Source organism: Xenia sp. Carnegie-2017, unplaced genomic scaffold (assembly GCF_021976095.1).
Source record: "Xenia sp. Carnegie-2017 unplaced genomic scaffold, XeniaSp_v1 HiC_scaffold_3, whole genome shotgun sequence".
Classification (NCBI taxonomy): domain Eukaryota; kingdom Metazoa; phylum Cnidaria; class Anthozoa; order Malacalcyonacea; family Xeniidae; genus Xenia; species Xenia sp. Carnegie-2017.
This window is the reverse complement of record NW_025813493.1, coordinates 540,596-562,446: the sequence shown is the minus strand read 5'-3', so window position 1 is coordinate 562,446 and position 21,851 is coordinate 540,596. Positions and strand designations below refer to the sequence as shown.

Here is a 21,851-nt window from a genome sequence, read left to right as displayed (position 1 = left end):
AATTGATGTCGGTGATCACTCGATTTTAGTATCTACTGTATTTTGTTGTTTAGGCTGCATATCTATTCGGATTCCAGACATTTAAAATGAAACAGAAACTTACAGAAGTTCCGAAAGGTTCTACCTTTTTGTGATTGTGCGCTCCCTCGTTCCGTAAAAATTCCCTCCGGACACAAATCGAGATTTCACAAGTATATATGTCGCGTTGGGGAATGGGTCGAGTGACAGCAATAAAGTTTTATATAAACTGACGTTTGGGCTTCAGTAGGGAGGCTTAGATTTTCCTATTTTTTAAATAATGCATTACATAAAAATACTTTTAAGATCGTCAAAAAGATTTAGTTGAAAATGTGTTTGTTGTTGTTTTTGTCATTGATAGATAGATAGATAACTTTATTTACCCACGTTTAGATTGCTTAATTACGTAGTGTGATCAAAGTTTGGCTTATTACTTTTCAAAAATTCAGCAAACACAAGAAACATACTTTTACTAATATTAGGGGTATAATTGAGATTTTCGTTCAGAAAAGTGAACATATAATTACATAAGATACACAAATTAAAAGGTATGATTGTTTCTATTTGCCAGAAAAGAAATCATCGAAGCTTGAATTAGCGATTTTGTCACCAGTTACATCGATAAATTTCTTCTTTGCCATCTCTAGATAAGACTCATTAGTGATATAATGAAAATGCGGAGACTCATCCTCCATAGCTTGCAGGATATATTTTGAAATATCCTCCCCACTTTGAGACACAGACCCAACGGTTTTAATCAACTGACCAAGCTTATCAAGCATAGACTTTGTAATCTCGTCTCCTTCCTGCGCACCACCAAATCCTTTTGAATCAACAGCATTTAAAAATTCTGTGACTACTGCACCTGGCTCAACCAATGATATGCTACACAGTGTAAATATAATTGCAATATTGAATGATACATTGTGAATGTTGTGTAACAAAAAGTACAGTGACATTATACTGAATTCAAGGGCTAGCTGGCTTATAAAGTGTACACTTATAGATATCTTTAGAATGGAATTTATTGTTTACTACTGGAAAAACAACAAAAGACAAGAGGATATGCTTTGGATAAAGAAAACATGAGATTGATAAAAAGGATGAAAACAGAAAACCTTACTTTATGTTATATTTTTTTAATTCAGGAGCTAAAGCTTCACTAAGACCCCAGACAGCAAACTTGGTGGAGCAGTAAACAGCATTCAATGGCGCACCCATTAAACCATAAACGGAGCTAACAGTGATTATACGACCGCTTTTCCTTTTCTTCATTGAGGGTAACACTGCCCTGATGCCATGCACCACTCCAGTGTAATTTGTTTCATATATATTTCTTATAGTTTCCATACTTTGATGCTCCAAGACACCCATTAAGCCAATACCAGCATTGTTGACTAGATAAAAAAAAGTGATGGAAATGACATTAAAACATTCAGGCTAATTTGCAGTATTTAGTCATAATATTAATCGCACAAAGATATACAAATAAATGCATCTAAAAGGCAAACATAAATACTGCAAGAAAGTCTTTTAAATGAAATTGTGCCTTTCACCCACCCACGCAACACATTTTTTAAATTTTTAGACAACACCCGTTCGAACATATCTGTGGAGGTTCTTCCAGCTCAGCATGCAAGCAATGTGGTAAATTATTGCTCAACTTAATAACAATATGCATAATATATTATCCTGTAACTCATTGATCGACATGGACAACTGCCAATGATATAACTCTCATTCTGAATGCATGTATGTGTATGATTAATAGGGTTTCATCATTTGACATGTAACAAATATAAATAACTTACTAAGAACATCGACTCTTCCATCAACATCTAAGACATGCTTAATGGCTTTGTTCACTGAAGTTTCACTTTTCACGTCCATCTCCAAGATAAATAATGTCTTGTCAAGACTATCACCAGCTTTTTCAACCAAAGGTCCTTTCTTTGCAAGATTACGCATACAAGCGTATACTTTATACTTTTTACTCTCATTCTTGGCAAGAAATACGGCTGTATCTAAACCAATTCCTGATGAACAGCCTGTAATTACGACGTTTCGTTGGGCCATGTTTGAGAATAGAGATAGCAGTTATTGGAGCAGATATTTGGCAAAATTGGCAATACGCGTATGCAGGTACAAACAAAGACTTAACTGTTGCTTGCTGCTTCGGTTCGGTGCTGTAAATACATTCTAAAGAAGACTTGCATTGACGTAATTCGACAAGAGAGCAGGAAACAAATTAACTATTTATGACACTGTTTACCCATAGTTACTTTACAAGAGTATACTTTTGCAGTCCAAACAAGCGTGTGTAAATATATCCTTTCAATATAATTCAAAATTATAAATTGCAGATCATATCAAGGTGTATGTATTACCACAATTGCTTTCTTATTAAGACTAAATAGTGAGTCGATTTTATGAATTTTAATTATTGTACTTTTAATGGGCGAAGCGGATGGCGATACTTAATGTTTGACACAGCAAAAAATAGAGACGAAGGTTGCACAAAGACAAGGGTTTAGATAATTATAGTTTACTAATACTTTTTTTACAATGACTTGTAGTCTTGCATCCTTCCCTGACGCATTTGCAGCCCAAGGTACAAAATGAACTGCGTCAAACAATTTTATTGTGTGCCTTTTTAGTGTTTACAAGTGAGTGTGCATTATTTTGTATGAAATATTTATCGTTTTCATTACATTACGTATTAGTTTCCTAAGGAATCCTAATACTTTTTTATAATGTCTTGCAGTCTTGCACCCTTCCTTGACGTATTTGTCGCCCAAGATACAAAGTGAACTGCTTCAAACAATTTCATTGAATGACGTGTTTAGTGTTTAGAAGTGAGCGTGCATTATTTTGTATGAAATTTTTATCATTTCATTAGCTACATTACAAGGAGTTCATAGTACAAAAAAAAGGCTCACTGCATGCTTTTAAAACATACGAGTCAGACTAAGACAGACACACAGTTAACATTTTAATGCTTTACATTTGGCTTGTGGACTTATATTCATTAGCGGCCAGCGTTTAACAATATAAATTATCGTTCCTTAATTTTAAATTCAATGAAAACATTATTGGTTTTGAATTTCTAAAGAATATAATTTTACCAATGGATATTCTAAGGCTTAGAAGTGTATTTACATTCTAAAATTTGCTGCAGTAATATATTTTGACTTACCCTAGACTGTTTTAGTGACTGAGGGCAAAACCATTGTAACCCGATATTTTCAATATTCTTTATTTTATATTTAGGACGATATGGACAATCAAATTTCGTGTTAAATAATTGTGAATCTGTACCGGTCAATATGGCAATTTTTCCTGTGAGTCTGTAAAAAATTCGCTGTTTTTTATTCAAACTTTCTATTCTACCACTTTCTGTACTTTCCCACAGTTAAATATTTATAATTACTTCACTTTTTTAAATTAATTTATTCACCAATTAAGAATGAAATACATTGAAGGCATGCATGAATGGTTAAACATAGAAACAGAAATATGAAAACGCAATATGTTTGAACACTTTATTTAAATCTTCTACATTTCATTAGAATACTTCCAGTAAACCTTTACTCATGAACAATTATAGTATACAGTTTCTTTTAAAGTTTGAAACGTGGGCAAGCAACTTTTCGTGGTTTAACTGTGTCGTGTTTACAACATTTAGAAATACGCGAGTCGTAATAGAAGTATCCACAGCAACGATAGTAACTTTTCCTCGCGTAAACTTTACCACAACAGCAGAGTTGTTTCTCTGGATTGAAGATTTGGTTACCGCAATCTGGTGATCGATTGGAGAGGGCAATTGAAAAATTCAAATTAGGTGAGAGTGGAGTATGATCAAATCAACAACTTATTTTTGAGAAACTGTGCAAAATACAAAACCTTTATAAATCAAATTTATGGAAACAATTTTTTTTCAAAAAGGGAGTTAATTTTTTCTTTTTACTCGTCTCAAGGGAGATTTATCCACAAGCTGATAGATTGAAGCTTTCGATTTGTCAACTACGTATCGCACATTGCCTTTAAATAGTTCAAAAACAAAACTACTTAAAAGTTAAAATATACTTACAATAATAAGGACAGTAAGCAAAGTTATATTTGCAGTCCCAGATTCCTCTTCCTCGACAAGTACTGTGGAATGAAAGTAAGGAAAATATAAAATAAAAATTTTAAAGAATCGATTAAAAGATAGACCATGAATTTTACAGTGAAACCAAGAGATACATAGATACATACCATTTCATACACCTACAACGAATCTGAAATCCTGGCTTGTACCAAACACCGACTCCCCAATGGCAAACTGTGAACAAAGAAATAAAATAAAAATCAATTGGATATATATTAGCTTCATTGTGTAAGGCGCGCCAGTGCATGAAATTTATAATCATCTTACATCCTTTGCTCTTCTTCAATTTTTCTGAATCCTGTTGAGCAAGATCTGTTATTTCACTTTCAATTTTCTTTGTATCTGTGACATCACTTTGAGCTGAATTTTCAACTTTGCTGTCGTATTTGTCTTCCATTTTATCGTTAAAGTCATCTGGAAAATATGTTTGAAATGAAATAGCATGTCTTTAACTTATTCATTGCTACGAGTGACAAAAATTCTGCAAAGGTTAACAAATCGAAAGCTTTGTAATTTGTGGAGCAAACGCTTGACTGGCTATAGCATAAATCTATTATGTTTCACGACAACACAAACAATTGGTACGTTTTTTGGAATATTTACAAAAAATTTTAGGAAACACCTATATACTCACCTGCTTTGACCAAGCTCAAAGCAAAAAGAATGCAAAATACTGCGACAATTTTAAAATTCATTTTTTATCCTTCCAACTTAAAAGAATAGCGTACCACTGTTGCTATATACCGACACTTTTCAACGCAGTGTTGATATAAATTGCGAATGCAAAAATCACACTTTTATACAGTTTTCTTGACATAAAACAAAACAATATCGTTCTTTGAAATTGATGAAACGTCTTAAGTAATGTTAAATTCCTGCCCTTAAGATAGTGAAAAGAAAAAGTTTCAAGTAAGATTTTCAGAATATTTACATCTTTACGGAAACCATGCAACATGAACATTGTACAACAAAAATGTTCACACTCATTAAAGCAGCTTTCATTCAGAGTGTGGGATAAAAAACATGATCTTTTGCTCTTTCAAAAATAATTTTTCTGTTGCTTTGATAATATTTACAAATCCCACGCGTCTTCCACTGAAGCAAAAATATTTTCTATGTAATTTCCCAATGGCGGACATTGAAGAAAGATCTTAGAAAGAAATCAGCAATGTTTATGTTGCTAGTTTAAGAAATTTCTTCAAACTTTTCAGTTTTTCATTAATGAACGTAGAAATAACTCACATAGCAAATTAGCAGCCATATTAGCTCTGTGGTTGTCACATGTGAGAAAGGTTAGTTAAATGTTCAATTATTCAGACAATGCGATGCTTTAACTTCAAGAAGCTTGTGGGCGCAATTTTGCGTATGATTTCTGAAGATGTTTATGCTTAAATCACTCAACATATACTTCACGATTCCAACGGATTAATTTTGACAATTATATGAACAAATATGAGGAATATTTTAAATAAACCTTGCTAATTCACTAAATACAAGTCACCGATTTACAGATATAAATCATTGCATGAAATACAAGTGCAAAATTTTATGTTTGGTAATTCGTGTTCAATATTGTATCTCCGGCATCTGAGTATTTTCCATCAAAAAGAAATATTTTTCGACAAACATTTCACACGTTCAATCGTTGATAGAAAAACCTTTCACATCAATCAAAAGCACTATATATTTACAGCGAGAACTGTAAGATTTTGTTTTAAAGCCTTGATATACTTTATTCAATACAAGTTCATTATCAGAATAATTAATGAATGACGATAATGAATTTCAAATATACGTGTTGCATGCAAGCTTTTGTCTTTATCAAATATTGATTCGTTCAAGCCTTTCAAGTCAACGTTGGTGTAGCATACATTTGTGAAATTTGTTAAAGAAGCAATAAAACGCTCATATCTCAATGAGTAAAATTTTGAAGTAATTTGTGACTTCTATTCAAAATGTTTCTTAAGATGCGATATTATTGAGAGTACTCAGAGCAGCATTTATTGCAAACATTTTGACAATTGCACTTCAGTTACACGACAAAGGTCAATGAACAAAATAAAGATATAAGAAAAGTTACACATGCACATGAAACAGTGGTGAAAATTTATGGACGGTCTTAAATTAGCAAATATAAACATAAGGGTGCTTGAAAAAAGAGTGATTCGAATGTTTGGTTTAGAGCTAAATTCAGATTTATATGCATCAAAATTCTTTTAACATGTATTACATACACCGATACCAGTTAATCACTACATGCCAACAAAATGAATCTTTCGAACCCGGAACGAGTATCGCTGTATGTGATATATCGTTCAGGTTAGTAGAGTCCTCCAAAGGGCTGTTGGTGTTTGTGTAAAGATGGCTGACGTTTTGGCAATCATGTTCAGACTTAACTCTGAGACATGTGAAAAAAAGATTTCAAAAATACATGAAACTCTACAGGTATTTACATAAAGTACCTCGCCATATATTGGTCAGTTGTTCTCATTATTGTTCTCTAGGTGACATGCATAGTACTAGTTATAAATTTTCCTTATTACTGTACCACGACAAACGACAAAAATACAATGTTTAACAGGAGTTTCTAACTAAGTAATTTTGATTGTATTTAAGTCGTTGATTTTTGTTACACGAAGAAACATATAAAGACAACATTGTACGTCTATCTTGTGTACTCGCCAGTTTCATTCAAAAATATTCATCATGTTTGTTCCATATAATTATTAAATATAACTATACTCTACTGGAATTGAAATGTGCTGAGTGATTTAGGCATCTTCAGATTGCATAATCGTCCTTCAAGCATCTTGTTGTGCAATTAAAGCATTGCATTGAATAGTTGAATGAATTAACTGAACTTTCTCAGAATCATATAGGAGAGTTAAAGTTAGACTTCTGGGGCCGGTTGTATAAATCTCTTAGCTATAAGTTTTACCTTCACTTTTTGCAGTTAAAAAGTAGTTAAATTTAACCACCCAGTTAAGTCGGTTGTACAAAAAATAGTTAGAGCTAACTGCAGTTAAAACGTATAGTTAAACTTAACTACGCTTTTATATAACAGGTCCTGATGCCAATACTAATACCAAATGACATGGGTCACATGTGTATTGCTTGCAAAGCCGGAAATGAAATAACATAATACATTGGAAGCTCCCCTATCAAATTCAGCTTGGTTTTGAAAGTTGATATGTTTGTTGTCAAGGAAAACGTTTTTCCGTTCGGGATGTACAAGACTTTTTTTTGCGTCATATGAATCATGCTTGACTCAAAATGATTTGAAAACATCGTTATATGCGTTCGCCATGTTTGTTTAATAAGCTTAGTTACTGTTTCCAAAGCTTAAAAAATCCCGCATAGAAAACGAAATCTGAAGTGACGTTTAGTATTGGTATGGCATCAGAAGTTTAACCTATTTATAATTGCGGTGGCTTCCGATGACGAAACTTTATAATTGACGTGAGCCGTCATGCACAATCACAAATCTGATGCGAAAATAAAAAGCCTGTCAATTGGATAGACCCCCCCCCCAGACGTTCTCAGATATGCTCAAATTGTGTTCCCATGCGGGTGGTTTGACCACATAGCAGTACCAAAATTTGAAAATCACTTTGCGTGGGAATATGTTGGTGTAGATACTTGGGGACTGAAATGTTTTGGAAAAGCTCTTTTCGTCTTAAATTGTAATCCCTAAATGAAAATTAACCGTGATTTGCAATTGCAAGAATATAAAAATATTCAATAGAGTTTTCATTATTATTATCAGTACTTTACCAAATCTCCAATGTGCTTTTCAGGGTTAAATTAAAAAGTTTAAAACTAATTTACATAAGATAATCTAAAAAGTTTATCAGATATAAATATATGACAATTAAGCAAAAATATCTCTAAGTTGCCATGTTAAGTATCTTTATATGTCAGATATTTTGTGATCAAATTCATCAATATATGTTAATCCATAACCAATAAATTGTTTTAATTGTATTTTTGTCACCAACGGCAGTCGTAAGTTTCATGCTAAATTGCTATTAATAATTTTATATAATATAAATATATCAATTTTTTAAATTATTCTATTTAATGCACTTACATCTTTTGTAAAATTATCCATGAATTTCGTTTCTACCCAAAACTTTTGTATCGTGTGTTTTCAAAAGATTTTACTGTTTCTCGTGTATATTTTCTCATTGCCGTATGCTTCCAGCAAGATTATCATTATGTGCTTCCTCGGGAGAAAAATTCAAGTGTTAAGTTTCCTCAAGTTTCCATCGTTTGGGATTAGTGCTTTCAGTTATGCATTCATTTTCAAAATTAGCTAATGTCTTGCTCATCTTTTATTGTCATTCTTGCGCTTTAGCTTGTGCGCAAAACTTTTACGACAAATCGGACAGCGAGTACTAAAAAGAGAAAATTATACGTTGAAAAAGTGGTACGAGAATTGCTAATGACAGTGGAAGAAACGAGGGAGGGGGGTAGGGGAGGAAAGCTACCCCAGCATCCCAATAATAACCCTCTTACTAGCTTTAGAATACACTGATCTCGTTCACATAGAAACTGAATGGTTATTGCTGCGGCATCTTGTTTATATGCAATGTCGATATTTAACGATAGAATTAAACGTGAAGATAAAATTCAAGAAAAACCTACATTCCTCTTTGGAGCATCTGAGCTGCGCATTCTTTATGAACTTTATGAGAACATGGCAATATCTGACATCCAGTAAATGCATCCTAAAACAGTTGAAGAAACTGTGAGATGATATTCATTATGCAAATTTATGTAGGATGTTATTGATTGGATTTTGTTAAAACAATTTTTTTCTAAAGGATTTATATATCTAAGAAACATCAAGTATCATATGAGAACCAAAATAGAATCCTAATACATAATTCATCAATCCAATCGTGATTTTTTTCCCGACTGCTAAAATGATTATGACGGGCCAAAGTTAAGAAATTAAGAAGGAATATTGCTACTTAACAATACCAACAACATTAAAAGCAAAGTTATTCATATAAATGTTGGTGTATCACTATCAGTTGTTTTACCTCCAAACAAATACAGCAAGCATCATGAGCGGAATTTGGGCGACATTCATGATTGCCACGAAGTTGAACATCAAGACAAATTCCACAAACATCACAATGGTACGATCGATCACCGTGAACTCTAAAAATATTTTTGAAAAAATTGTTTCGGCATTAGCTATGAAATTTCAAAGCAAAAAAAAAACAGGAGTTTCTAGCTTAGATCATTATTATTATGTATTATTTTCTTGATAATATTAGATAATATGATTTTCTTGGAAGCTCATATTAAAGAAACGATGCACTGATCCAAACACTTGGGAATCTTGGTTAACTTAAGAAAGCGGTGCAAAAACAAGTTGCATTTATTAACTCTCACTACATTCCTGCGTGTTTGAACCAGATCATCCAAACATAGCAACTATTATGTAATTCTTTATTACCTGCAAATTCCACATTTGTCACAATGATAAGGCTTGTCGTCCAATCCTGTCAAATGTTTACATATTCCGCAGTAATAGTCAGCAAACGGAATATTGCACGAAACACAACTTTCACCAAACTAAAAGCAGAAAATAAAAGATAACGAAAAGTTCTATAATAAACGATAAAGTATAGTACAAAGTATTACCTGCTGTTCTTTTCCACATTCTGCACATTTGACCATCTTCACATCACGTGACTTGAGCTTCTTTTGGCCACAATTACTTTGGTTGTTATGACAACGATGACATGGCCAATATTTATCGCAGCACTGAAATTTCACGTAACATCTTCTTTTATAATGAGTACACAACCATCTTACGTTCCTCGCTTGTTGAGTTAACGTAGAGTGAGCACTTCGTTGGTTCGAAGAAGACGCAACGTTGCTTTCTGCTGCACTTCTTACTTGTAAAGCATTTTGCATCTGACCTTCTGTATTTATTAAACCAGAAGACGAAATTACACAGCGACTGGAGGTATTTACGTTATGCACCGGTTCGCTTGATTCGGAAGATTCGTTTCTATTTCTTACGTTGATATCAGTTGAGTTGTTTCCTCTTTCATTACCACGAGAATGGTCAAAAATTGAAGGTTGTAAAATAGGATTGAAAGCGTTTCGTTTAAAGTTGTTTGCACTTGTTCCTAAAACTTGTGGAAAGCTCCTCTGCAATGAAGTTTGCTCTGAAGGAGTGTGTACAGCCATATTTTGAAAATCTTGATAGGTTCTATTGCCGTTAGTCATTGCCAATCGTGGCCTCGTTCCTCTTTCACCTGACCATCTTGCCGAGTCTAATGATTTCTTCTGTCTAGCTTTGTATTCTGTAATCAATTTCTTGAGATGCGTGTAATTCCCAGTTTCATAATTCTCGATGACATTAACCAAATCGAAGCGAAGAATTGTTCTCAAAAAATTACAAAGTTGACTTAGGTCAGCAAAGTTGATTATCCGTTTTTCTTCTAATTTCAAAAATATCTCCTTCGCACCAAGGTTGTTCTGTATAGAAAAGTTTGTACTTGCCCATTCCTTGATTTTTTTTATGTCTCGTTGTAATAATGAATGAGATAACGCAAGAATTAAAAGTTCATACATTTTATAGACGATACCAACAGCAGACTTCGTATTTGATGTATCTTGTGCAGTCGTAAGTAAAGGAGTTCTGTCATCCACTTGAACAGAATATGAACAAGAATCAGATGTTGTCGCACTTGACTGAGGATTTTCAAACTGTTCAAGATGCGTCGATATTCTTTCATCTTGAGGTGGCGCCATAGCTAACACATTATCATTTCCATGGAAATGTGAAACTACGGGTGGATGTGTTAAAGTAGGCTGTGATTGATCGTTGACTTCGAAGATTTGCTGGAAACTGTTCAAACGTTTTCTTTCATTTCGATTTTGATCATTTTCAAACAAATGTGTGGAATGGTCTAAGGACAATATCTCCAACTGCTTTTGAAGATAATGATTTTCTTTTTCCAATTTTATTTTTTCTGCTCTCATTGACTTAATAATTTCCCTCAAATTTTCCAACTCTTCTTTTAAACACTTCACTTCCTGCGATGAAGCATCAAGCTGACAATTTTCCACTTGCATTTTTTCCATAGCATTAGATAGCTAGTTGTTAGCAAAAAATTTCTCTCTTCAACTGGTCTTTTCAGTAAATAACTGCCCCTAGTTCTGTTAAGTTTAAGCTTTTCTTCGTTCCCGCGAAGGTAATTATCTACAAACCAGAAGAGCGTTGAAAGATTGAAAATAAATCACTTGGATGCAACCCAAACTTATGCATGTACTCTATTTTATTGAAAGGTTGTATTCAGTCGAACTGAGCTTGTCGTATAAAAAACCCTACTGTTGCTATCATATGTTTTAATATCACTTGACACTTTGTATTATTTGGATACTTTAATCAAGCTTTAAATCTTCACCTTCAAAAACTTCGACACACTGTATAATTGCTGACATCATATATTGCGCACATATGCTGACATCAGCGACATTCGTGGATTCGATTTCCCCTCAGTTTTCCTGTGACGATAGCAAATTTTTAGCTATTACTCAACTAAATTACTTCAATATCACAGGATTAATATAACGTGTAAATTATTAAATCAAAAATCAAGAGTTGACAGCGTCAAAGATACTACCAATGAATTTCCTGATGTGTTATGTGAACGATGCTTGCATAATAATAATATCTGTCATTCTATCTGCATAATAATATCTGTTATGCTTTTTTTTATTGTGGGATTGTGGGTTACGACATTTGTCTATTTTAAAGATCAGCGCAATTTCAATTTCATAATAATTCAAAAGAATACTTTTACTTTTATTTTTGACTCATCGCGAGTTTAAATATTCTAATTTCAAGCTGTTCGACGCTTTAAATTTTCTTCTGATGAAGAACGTTGCGATTTAGGCCTTATTTTGCGTATAATATCGGGTCACAATAGATGTCATATATTGCACAACATAAATAACTCATTGCTTGCTTTTCAAGTAATTTAACAGCCTTAAATGGGCTGTTATTGCACTGAATGTGACTTTCTGCAATAATTTCATAGTCTACGAAGAGAGGGTATTTTCCTCGAAAAACGGTGATCTTAAAACAGTCCCAATTAAATAAGTCGAATTTGATTTTCTTAGTTTAGTTTGTCTTCCGCCCTTCCCAACGTATCTCTTCCTTCTTCCTCTTTAAGGAAAAAACTCCCAAACCTCTGAGATCTGCTGTAGTCTATTTATTCAAGTGTCGAAGCTGCAACGCCTCGTATGTAGGTCAAACCACACATCATCTACACACCAGATTTTCGGAGCACTTGGGAATTTCCCCCCTTACAGGAAACCAAGTTTCCCAACCTGCATTATCAAGCATCTTTGCTCACATTAACGCAACTGGACACACTCCAAATTTAAACGACTTTAAAATAATCTCCTCTTCTAACGATTCTTATGAACTCTCCATTCACGAGAGCCTTCTAATCAATAAATACAAGCCTTCACTTAACGTGCAAGGAAGTCCATTCAACTTAACCTTTTTTAATTTCACTTTATTTTACTTCCTAACTTCCTTATCATATTATCCATTAGACACCACCTCCTTTAGTAGTAATTTAACACCTGTTGTAAATATAATATCTTGTCTTAACATCCTATTTATTAATTGTTTGAAGATGTCTTGAGTAAAGACGAAACGTCACAATAAATTCAATTTTACAATTTTTGGTCTATTCCTATGGTTCTAATTAAAACTTTATGTTGGGCATTAATTTTTATTACACGAATTTCTTCGCTCTGAGCGAATTGTGCTTCAAATTACAGCAACACCCTCATTGGCTCACTCCTCCTTCATTTTTTAGCCAAAAAAACATTTCCGAGTTAAATTTTTGCATAGTTATTATCTTATTAATGACTTAAGCTTCCTTTAAATCAACTAGCTATAATGTGATTCCTCCTCAAAATACAATTTAAGAAGAACTAAATTTATTTTACTCATGAAACACAGTTAATACTCGAAGATACACCGACGGATTAAAAATGTTAATTGATATGTTTTTAGTTGAATAAACTATTGAAAAAAATCTAAAAGGTAGTCAATAAATAAGAAAGCAACGTCTTAACTCTATAGGTTATTTGAACTTTATTCTGTATATATAATGTATCATTAAATAATTATAATAATAATAACTCTGTATACATTAAAAGAATGTCGATAGAAGTCTCATACCTTGGACGAACTTTATCTGTCCACTGTGTATTGATGACTGTTGCACGATAAACTGAGTAAATATGACGTAATGATCTCACGTACAAGGTTATATGTATTAATTTTGTAGCAATCAACGACGTCATGGTTAGAATGACGCAATGGGGAATTATTGCGAAACTTGGGCGCAGTCATTCTAACATACAAGCAAGTAGCAATTTAAATATTTCATGGCGACACGTTATCATTGATCGTTATTTTTTCTGATATTGCAAATATTTAACGAATTATTACTTATAACACAATTTTACCAACTATGCAGATCTTTCTGTTTATTGTTTGATTTATCCTTTAAGCGCATATCTACGCTACTTTCTGACGTCATTCCAATTATTAAAATTGCCGCTCGTGCTATAAGTCATTTACAGTATATTTTGTTCAAACAGACTTTTCAAAACTCAAAACCTTTCAAAATCATCGCTTCATTTCTAGAATTCGCGAAATGTCGTACAAGTCGCCATTATCAAATTGTTGACAATGTTCAAATAACACAGAGTTTAGGGTAATCCCCAAGCAATTGAATGCTGACGTCAAATGATAGAAATATGCATAACTGGTCATATACTATATATATATAACAACGTTGAAGTCGTCTCAGTTTTATTCAAACTTTGTAATATATATCCTGTTGCGACTATAAGTACTAATGCAAAGTAACATTTAATGTTAATCGAACTTTTTCAAAACTGCCCACACTATCAAAGAAACTGTTTGATAAACAAATTGACAGGCGGAGGAATGCATATTTTTTGGCAACAGTTTTGCTGACAATGCATGACATTGGCATGAGCAAATTCCATTGGCAATGAAAACAACAACTTCGATCCAGAATACTCCTATTTCAGAGTATTTAGTATAATAAATAACATTAAGTAAGCTCTAACATTGCCAAGTTCGCCGTTTGAAAGTAGCTCGTAATTCTGCGATGTGTAGAGTGTAATGTCGTTTGTCACTCAGTCTACATCGTGCACACCTGCTCATCTTTCAAAGAATCTTTGATTTCAACGATAGATGAGCAGCTTTTTAAGACACCTTGTTGATTTGTGAATGTTTTGAGTGGGATGCGTCAAATTTCGACGTTCCCACGTACATCTACTCTACCCAATTCGACGCCAAACAAAGCTGAATCGCATAAAAATGGCCCATTCACAAGACAATAAGTAACTAAGTGACTGATTACTGAATCATTACTGATTTCCTAGTAACTAAGTGTATCATTACTGATTTCCTTGTGACTGTGACTAGATGACGCGACTACGCTACTAGCTTAGTAACCACGTGACTTAAAGCGACCAGATGACGCGACTACGCTACTAGTTTAGTAGCCATGCAAAGCGGTAGTTTTAGACGCGCGACTAAAGCGACTGCCTAGTGTGTTTCAGTCTTAAGTACGAAAAACATATCGTTTTTGACCGTAGCTTGCTGGCTTATTCAGACATTTTTGCATGTCTAGAATATACATACTTAAGCCTGGTTCTCATATAGTCGTCCGAGTCGTTTCAGTCTTGCTAAAATTTCACAGACGACCCGTGCGACTGTATGAGAACATTTCAAAGACGAGCGGGATGACCTCAAATAACTCACACGACTGAAACGCTTGGATAGAACTTTGCTCTATGCGGACGACCAAGACGACCGTGGTGAGAACTTCTCGTCCATTCGTAGTTTTAAAGATCCGACTCGTCACCAATCCCTATGGGCTTGGTAGCTCAACACGTAGAGCGGGGACTAGTATCCCGAAGGTGCGAGTTCAAATCTCGCCCAAGTCACATGTTTTTCACGTGCATGTAAAATAAAACCGTGTTAGGATTTATATTATGTTTAATTGACGTTTTGTTTCGACATTTTTGAATGGGTATAAATTTTGTCTGTCAGACGACAAGAAGCGTTAAATTAAAGCATAATGGTAATTGACGAGATATAAGGGTGATTCAAAACATATTGAAACTATAAGGTCGCTGTACTGTAAAGTATATCAACTTACCTTGAACGACGAACCGTCACTGCAACACATTCAAAATTTCATATAAAGATACAGCAATATGAAGATGAGTTAATGTAACAAATCGCAAAATCCGAATTGTAGAATCAAATATGTAGACATAAAAAGTATGAACAACAGAAATTATTTTGCGTCCCAAGAATCGCAAGAAGCCTTTATTTACCATGTGCTTAACAGAATTTCGGTTGAATTCAAATTTGCATGACGTCATTCGCCACGGAAGTGTTCTACTCAAACACTCAGTCTACAAGTCCAGTGACGTGCTGGAAACAGTTTTTCTACGTGGAGTGAGGACTGTTTCCCACAAAAAGTGTATGAAAAGGACATAAAAGTATTCACCAAAAATAATTTCACGCTTTAGAAACTAGAGCAGAAGACTCGAACCGAACACTACAGGTGCGAGTCATTACTAGGGGGGTTCGGTGCATGCTCGCCAGAAAATTTTCAAATGAAGCGCTAAAATGCCATTTCCTGGTTCTTTTTTTTTGGGGGGGGTGTTTATATATTGACAGTATATTTCAATTCATTTCTTGCGCCCCCCAAATCGACAGATCACTGTGGGAGCTATAGGCCCTCTGCCTTGGCGTGAAAGTTTACCTACGTTTTAAAAAAATTTTAAAGGTTAAAGAAGCTAATAATTGAAAGTGAAATAAAACATTTCTAAGATACCATTTTACATGAATCATACATCACTATTCAATGAATGTCACTATTCCCCTTTAACTCCAGTTAAACTGATCATCATGACAATATGTCAATATTTATAAAGTGTTATAAATAATATGCATATTACATCGCCATCTTATGTGAGCATTTACCTATCATAGTGTTTCCTTTCTGTCTTACTGTGCGAAAGACAACACTTTAAACAAATAGATCACGACATCACTATAATTTCATAAAGCATTGATCTGTGTAAATGGAAGATGAAGAAAAAGCAAAGCTTGCAAGACCGTACGAATGTGACATATGTAAGCGACGATTTGCAAACCAGGCCAGTTTACCAGCACACAAACGGACACATTCGAAGAAGAGACCGTTCAAATGTGATTATTGTGGGGCGACGTTTGGCAATGCAGGTTGTTTAAGTGTGCATAAAAGACGACATACTGGCGAAAGACCATATAAATGTGATTTATGTGATAAAAAATTTACCCAACATCAACATCTTGTTTCACATAAGAGAACTCATTCTGGTGCAAAGCCATATCAATGTGACATATGCTTTAAGTTTTTTACTCAGTCTGGTTCTTTGACTCGACATAAAGTCATTCACACCGGGATTAAGAAATTTAAGTGTGACATATGTGATAAAATGTTTTATCAACTCACGTCGTTGCAAGCTCACAGAAACACCCATAATGGTATAAAACAGTTTGTCTGCGATATATGTGATAAACGCTTTTCTCAACTGTGTAGAATGAAAGAACACAGAGAAAAACACTCAAATGGCAAAAATAGGAAATGTGATGCGAGTTTTCAACAGCTTAGTTCTCATCATGGTCTTCAAGTGCACAAAAAGTCCAATCATGAAGTGGACCTTGTTTATGACTGTGTATCATGCTTGAAGAAATGTGTCCTACCATTTTGTGACGATTGCAGAGGAAAGTTAAATATAATGAAAAATGTTGATTTAGAAAGAAGTAGAGGAAAGCACGACAAGGTTGATGCGGCTGTTAGACTTCATGATTCAGATACACGTTTTAAACATAACAATGAGATTAAGAAGTCAGACTTATCAGATATTGGATACATCTGCTCTCTTTGTGGCAGCAGTTACAACAATCCTGATGATTTGGAGAAGCATTTTAATAGCCATGGTTCTTATGCAACAACATAAAATTATGGGATTGACAACAAGTTGTGTTTGGTAAACATCACATTGGTAAAACTTTTAAAGAATTATTTGAATGAAAATAGTTCAAAGAATGAGAATTGCATGCAAAGAGGACTTCAGCTTTGTTTGAAGTTTACAATTGTGTGTAGGTATGTCATATGTTGAGATGCTCAAGCAGAATTAGGCTTGCTTACTTCTAAGATGTCTACTGGATGTAAATTCATGTTTTGAAAGATAAGAAGGATGAACTTGTATGATGCCTTTTGCACATAAAATTTTATTTGAAAGTTATGAATTCGTAAGAACCTTCTCTATATGAAGTTTTAATTTGAAAAATATAAATTTGTATTTTCATAAATTTGTAACATGTCTTGTTGATTGCAATGACTTTATGATTACAAATTTACCTTTTTCACCAGGTAGTGTCATAATTTAGCTGTAGTGATTATCACTTTAGTTAACATTTCAGGAGTTATTTCTCATAGTACGTATTTGTGATGAACTGGCCCTGAGACTTTTTTGTCATGGAGAATTCCTAAATCATTATGAATATAGTTTCACAAGAATCAGAAGTTAAATATCATGCTATTTAAAATTTCCAACATTTGGAAACATTTCTTTCTCACAATAAATGGATTGGTTAAGTTTGCAAAAAAAAAATACGAGAGTTGATTATATAACCAATTTAGTGCAAGTGAAAGAAAAATAATGAAATTTACAAAACTGGACTGTGCAAGTTATCTTGAATAGTTTTATGACCCTTAACTATCAAATTACTTGCAAGCTCTTTTATGGGATTGTAAGGAATTATAAATAGGTACTGTTAAAGAATATCTCTTTCAACTTCTAGAACAGCATCAGCATGTATGATTTTTTAGCATGAAGTTCTTGTGATAGTAATAAGGTGGAATTCAACACCATTTCCATTAATCAGCAACGCATGAAGATAATTTTTGTTTTTATTGGTTGACTGGCGTTGAGTATGTGTTTCGTATTTCTTTTTTGTACTAAATATCAACAAGTAATTAAACTTAGCAAGATGTCCAGGCCTGCTATTGCCATAAATATGTCAACAATTGCATCTTTATAAATGAAATATTTTCATTTGATACATTTCAGCTCGTTTTACACAGTTGGCATACTATAGTTTTTTCCTTAGATATAATTTATCAAATGATATTTTTTATTTTAACTCGTGGCTCTTGAGGTTGATGAAGGTCAAGGCAAACAAACCATTCACAAATTTAAAGTTCGAGTATGTTAAATACTTTGATTTAGAGGCTCCGGTTTAATATAAACATAAAAGTGAATATTGAGTATATTCGGTTATGACTTAGGAAGTTGGAAGTAAGATGCCCTAATCAAAAGCTAATAAAATAACAATTTTACTATCTTACGAATCAGCAAGTATTTCCGTATTACTTACGGTGTCACGGGTAACAAATGTGATTACCACAAGTAAACAATGATTTCACACTTCACTTGTTTTGACCTTTGGTCAATTTTATTATCGTCACAGTACAGCATTGCAGTGCAGCAGTAGATGTTTCATGAACATTATCGATGTGTAAATGGTGGTTTTAGTGATCACATTCGTATTTTTAATTCTGTTTTTATCATATTGCCTCGTCGTACGGAACCAGCGCAAATTATATGGTAAACTTTCTGCAATTCCCGGACCTAAACCTGTTCCTTTATTTGGAAATGCTTTGCAGCTGAAAAGAGATTCGCACGGTATGAAAATCTTCGTTATATCAATATTCAATACTAAACAAACATGGTAAATGTATAATTACTGTTTCTGAGGATTGGATTAAACACTAGATTCTCTAAACTTTTTTTGGTTTTAGCTTGAAATATGTATTTAGTTGTTTACATTTAACATGCACTTAACGCTTGCCAGTATTAAGTAAATGGTTTAAACCCGGTAGTATCGTTACATGTTTGTAAATGTAGATCGTCCAAGTTGGTATAGTCCTGAGAAGGACTGTTTTTGTTGTTGTTGACTGACGTTTCGACAACCTTAGCGGTAGTCATCTTCAGAGTCATCTATAACCTAGAAACTTCTAAGAACCTAAAAAATCAACCATTCTAATGCTAACACCTATGTACACTATTCCTGACCTGTGCTAAAAGTTGCGGTAGGGAGAGATGGAGCAGTCGTTTTAGATATGGTAGATACAGATGTTGAAGCGACGAAGGAGCTTGAAGAAGAGGAAGAAGAGGTTGAAACAGATGAAGAATTGCCGATCGAGGTACATCCACTGGAAGAGGCCAGAGTGGGATTGGTGCTAAAAGAATCAGTGACGACATTTGTATTGGTCTTTGTAGCAGCAGAGAGGAAGGAAGATTCGAAAGTCGCGGAAATCGTTTTAAAATGAAGATCTTTGCGTATAGGAATGAATGTTGAAACAGCGCTACTAACTGGAAGAGAGGTTGTAACAGAGCTACAAAGAGTTACAGATGAAGATGCTGAAATAGAAGGGGAAACAGAAAACGACACGGAAGGGGAGGTAGAGGCATGGATAGTATTTGTAGATGAAAGATCTGTAAATTGACTATCTTCATTTCTATCTTGCCATAACTTCTTCATCCCGGTTTGAAACAAGTTTCTGGCTGATTTTCCAATTACACCACTGCTGCTAATAAAATCTGTCGCCAAACCAGGAGTTGCAGCATAATTCCAGACTGATGGACCTCCAATAATTGCATTTATACACGAATAATACAAAAAGTAATACTACAGACATGAAGACAAGCAGTAACAAGTTGTGTGATTCCTTTACCACGGAAACTAATCATCGTAATAAAGTAAATGGTTTGAACCTGGGAGCATCTTTACATGTTGGCAGATGTAGATCGTCCAGGTCAGTAGAGTCTTGAGGAATGTTTTTGTTGTTGTTGACTTACGTTTCGACAACTTTAGCAGTCGTCATCTTCAGAGTCAACCTTAGAAGGACTGAAGATGACTACCTCTAAGGTTGTCGAAACGTCAGTCAACATCAACAAAACAGTCCTTCTCATAACTCTACTGACCTGGACAATCTACATCTACAAACATGAAACTAATCACATTATTTACGTAACCTTTAAGTGCAAGAAAACTGTGTACTTTTAATCCCCAGTTTCAGCAACACGCATACAATTGAAAACACAATTTAAACACAATAAAAGCAACAATTCAAAACACAGTTTTAATACAAAGTGTACGCTTCATAGACATTTGATATATAATAAACTTTTGCTAGATGATAACGATGAGGGGGCAGAATAGCACAAGAACATTAAATATATGTGTGTCTTTGAGTCTTACCTAATAAACAGTATTCCCTGCATTGTACTAACTAATTTATATGTTTTCTTGTTGAGTTGTTGAACAAAGTAATTGCTTTTAATTTCTTAACTACAACAACAGGTCATCATTTCAATTTCCTTTAGTTTTAACATAATTCTAAAATATCAGTTCTTTACTTAAAAAATTAGATTCATGCATATTTGAATGAAAGCAATGGGTATACATAGGGTGAATAAAAAAACTGCTTATTTTTATAATCAGCTGACACTTAGAATTTGTATGATTCAGCAGTAGCTGATTCTCAAAAACCTGAAAGTAAATACAATAATACATACATATATATTGATGCTACTGCAAATTGCAAATCCCCTTTAACGTCTTAAGTCCAGTTATGTTGACTCCTATGTTCTCATTTACTGTTAAAACAATAGATCTCAATAGAAATGAAATAATGATGCTCTAAAATTTATGGAGCAGGATCACAACTTACAAGCTGGGTATTCCCCTTTAGTCTCACTGCAAAATTAGGCATGTTGAAAGCATCAATGAAAGTTGGTGCACAAGCTATTTATATTGCTGAGCTGTTTTGTGCTTCTATATATTTAAGCTCTAAGAAACCTTGGCCAACAATGAAATAAAAAATTAATGCATGTTTTAATCCAGAAGAAACAATTATTTTAAGAACTTAGCATGGCAAAGCAAGCACCAAATGAATACCAGCTCACAAAACTATTGAGATTGCTATATCACTGTTGAGCACAATCATTATGACTCTAGGATGCCTTAACACTTCTCGTATTTCCTTTACAATAAATATTTGATGAACTTACAAATTTTTCAGAAGATACATCAACATATTCTGTAACATCTAATTCTAGTACATCAAAATCTATAAAAAATAATGTTTAAAAATTAAAATATTGTAATTACTAATTAACAAACTTTACAAATAAATGAGCATGTGATATCGAGAAAAACATACTGAGGAACAGCAAGGTAACCATGCCAAAGGTTTTAGTCCAACTATATAATTTTTACTTTGAACATGAAAATACCCTTCTTTTTGATGGTAAACAGTTTACAGTTTAACTTGCAAGATCGAAAGTCTTGTACACACTTACATATGTAAATTGTTATAGTTTAACTTGTCAAAGTAAAAATATCTACAGCATCAGATTGACATGTATTTTGCAGGTGATCACAGCAATATGATACTGGCAGCTATTCAAGTTTACTTGAAAGAACTTTCTTTTTCAAAATATAAGTCTTTTGGACAAA

The 21,851-nt window shown here is 33.7% G+C and overlaps 3 protein-coding genes across 8 annotated transcripts; 1 reads left to right on the top strand and 2 right to left on the bottom strand.

The window, feature by feature from the left end:
• Window positions 1-485: 485 nt before the first annotated feature.
• LOC124454974 (retinol dehydrogenase 8-like) lies at window positions 486-8,345 on the bottom strand. Its single transcript, XM_047005731.1, has 7 exons — window positions 8,259-8,345; window positions 4,436-4,582; window positions 4,276-4,342; window positions 4,109-4,170; window positions 1,830-2,066; window positions 1,142-1,415; window positions 486-903 (listed from the first exon to the last, which is right to left on the bottom strand). Exons 2-7 carry the CDS (start codon window positions 4,563-4,565, stop codon window positions 579-581), a joined length of 1,095 nt encoding a protein of 364 aa, XP_046861687.1. The 5' UTR covers window positions 4,566-4,582; window positions 8,259-8,345; the 3' UTR covers window positions 486-578.
• Window positions 7,880-15,601, bottom strand: LOC124454971. 6 transcript variants are annotated; one of them, XM_047005724.1, is made up of 7 exons: window positions 15,424-15,601; window positions 11,605-11,704; window positions 9,827-11,399; window positions 9,639-9,757; window positions 9,217-9,337; window positions 8,816-8,898; window positions 7,880-8,565 (listed from the first exon to the last, which is right to left on the bottom strand). In XM_047005724.1, exons 3-7 carry the CDS (start codon window positions 11,279-11,281, stop codon window positions 8,496-8,498), a joined length of 1,848 nt encoding a protein of 615 aa, XP_046861680.1. In that variant the 5' UTR covers window positions 11,282-11,399; window positions 11,605-11,704; window positions 15,424-15,601; the 3' UTR covers window positions 7,880-8,495. The 6 variants fall into 6 exon arrangements, with proteins under 6 accessions (XP_046861680.1, XP_046861679.1, XP_046861683.1 ...); XM_047005723.1 differs by lacking the exon at window positions 15,424-15,601 and adding an exon at window positions 13,401-13,475; XM_047005727.1 differs by lacking the exon at window positions 11,605-11,704 and having other exon boundaries at window positions 15,424-15,549.
• A 391-nt stretch (window positions 15,602-15,992) lies between these two features.
• LOC124454976 (zinc finger protein 525-like) lies at window positions 15,993-17,693 on the top strand. Its single transcript, XM_047005733.1, has one exon. The coding sequence runs from the start codon at window positions 16,361-16,363 to the stop codon at window positions 17,279-17,281; it is 921 nt and encodes a 306-aa protein (XP_046861689.1). The 5' UTR covers window positions 15,993-16,360; the 3' UTR covers window positions 17,282-17,693.
• The last annotated feature ends 4,158 nt before the right edge of the window (window positions 17,694-21,851 follow it).

Coding starts and splice junctions, on each gene's coding strand:
- LOC124454974 (XM_047005731.1), bottom strand. CDS start 4,565: ATGGAAGACAAATACGACAGCAAAGTTGAAAATTCAGCTCAAAGTGAT. Junction 4,171..4,275: donor CGTTGTAGGTGTATGAAATG/GTATGTATCTAT, acceptor TTCATTCCACAG/TACTTGTCGAGGAAGAGGAA. Junction 1,416..1,829: donor TGGAAGAGTCGATGTTCTTA/GTAAGTTATTTA, acceptor TTTTTTATCTAG/TCAACAATGCTGGTATTGGC.
- LOC124454971 (XM_047005724.1), bottom strand. CDS start 11,281: ATGGAAAAAATGCAAGTGGAAAATTGTCAGCTTGATGCTTCATCGCAG. Junction 8,899..9,216: donor CTTGCTGTATTTGTTTGGAG/GTAAAACAACTG, acceptor CAACTGTTTTAG/GATGCATTTACTGGATGTCA. Junction 8,566..8,815: donor CAGATGCTCCAAAGAGGAAT/GTAGGTTTTTCT, acceptor TTCTCTTTTTAG/TACTCGCTGTCCGATTTGTC.
- LOC124454976 (XM_047005733.1), top strand. CDS start 16,361: ATGGAAGATGAAGAAAAAGCAAAGCTTGCAAGACCGTACGAATGTGAC.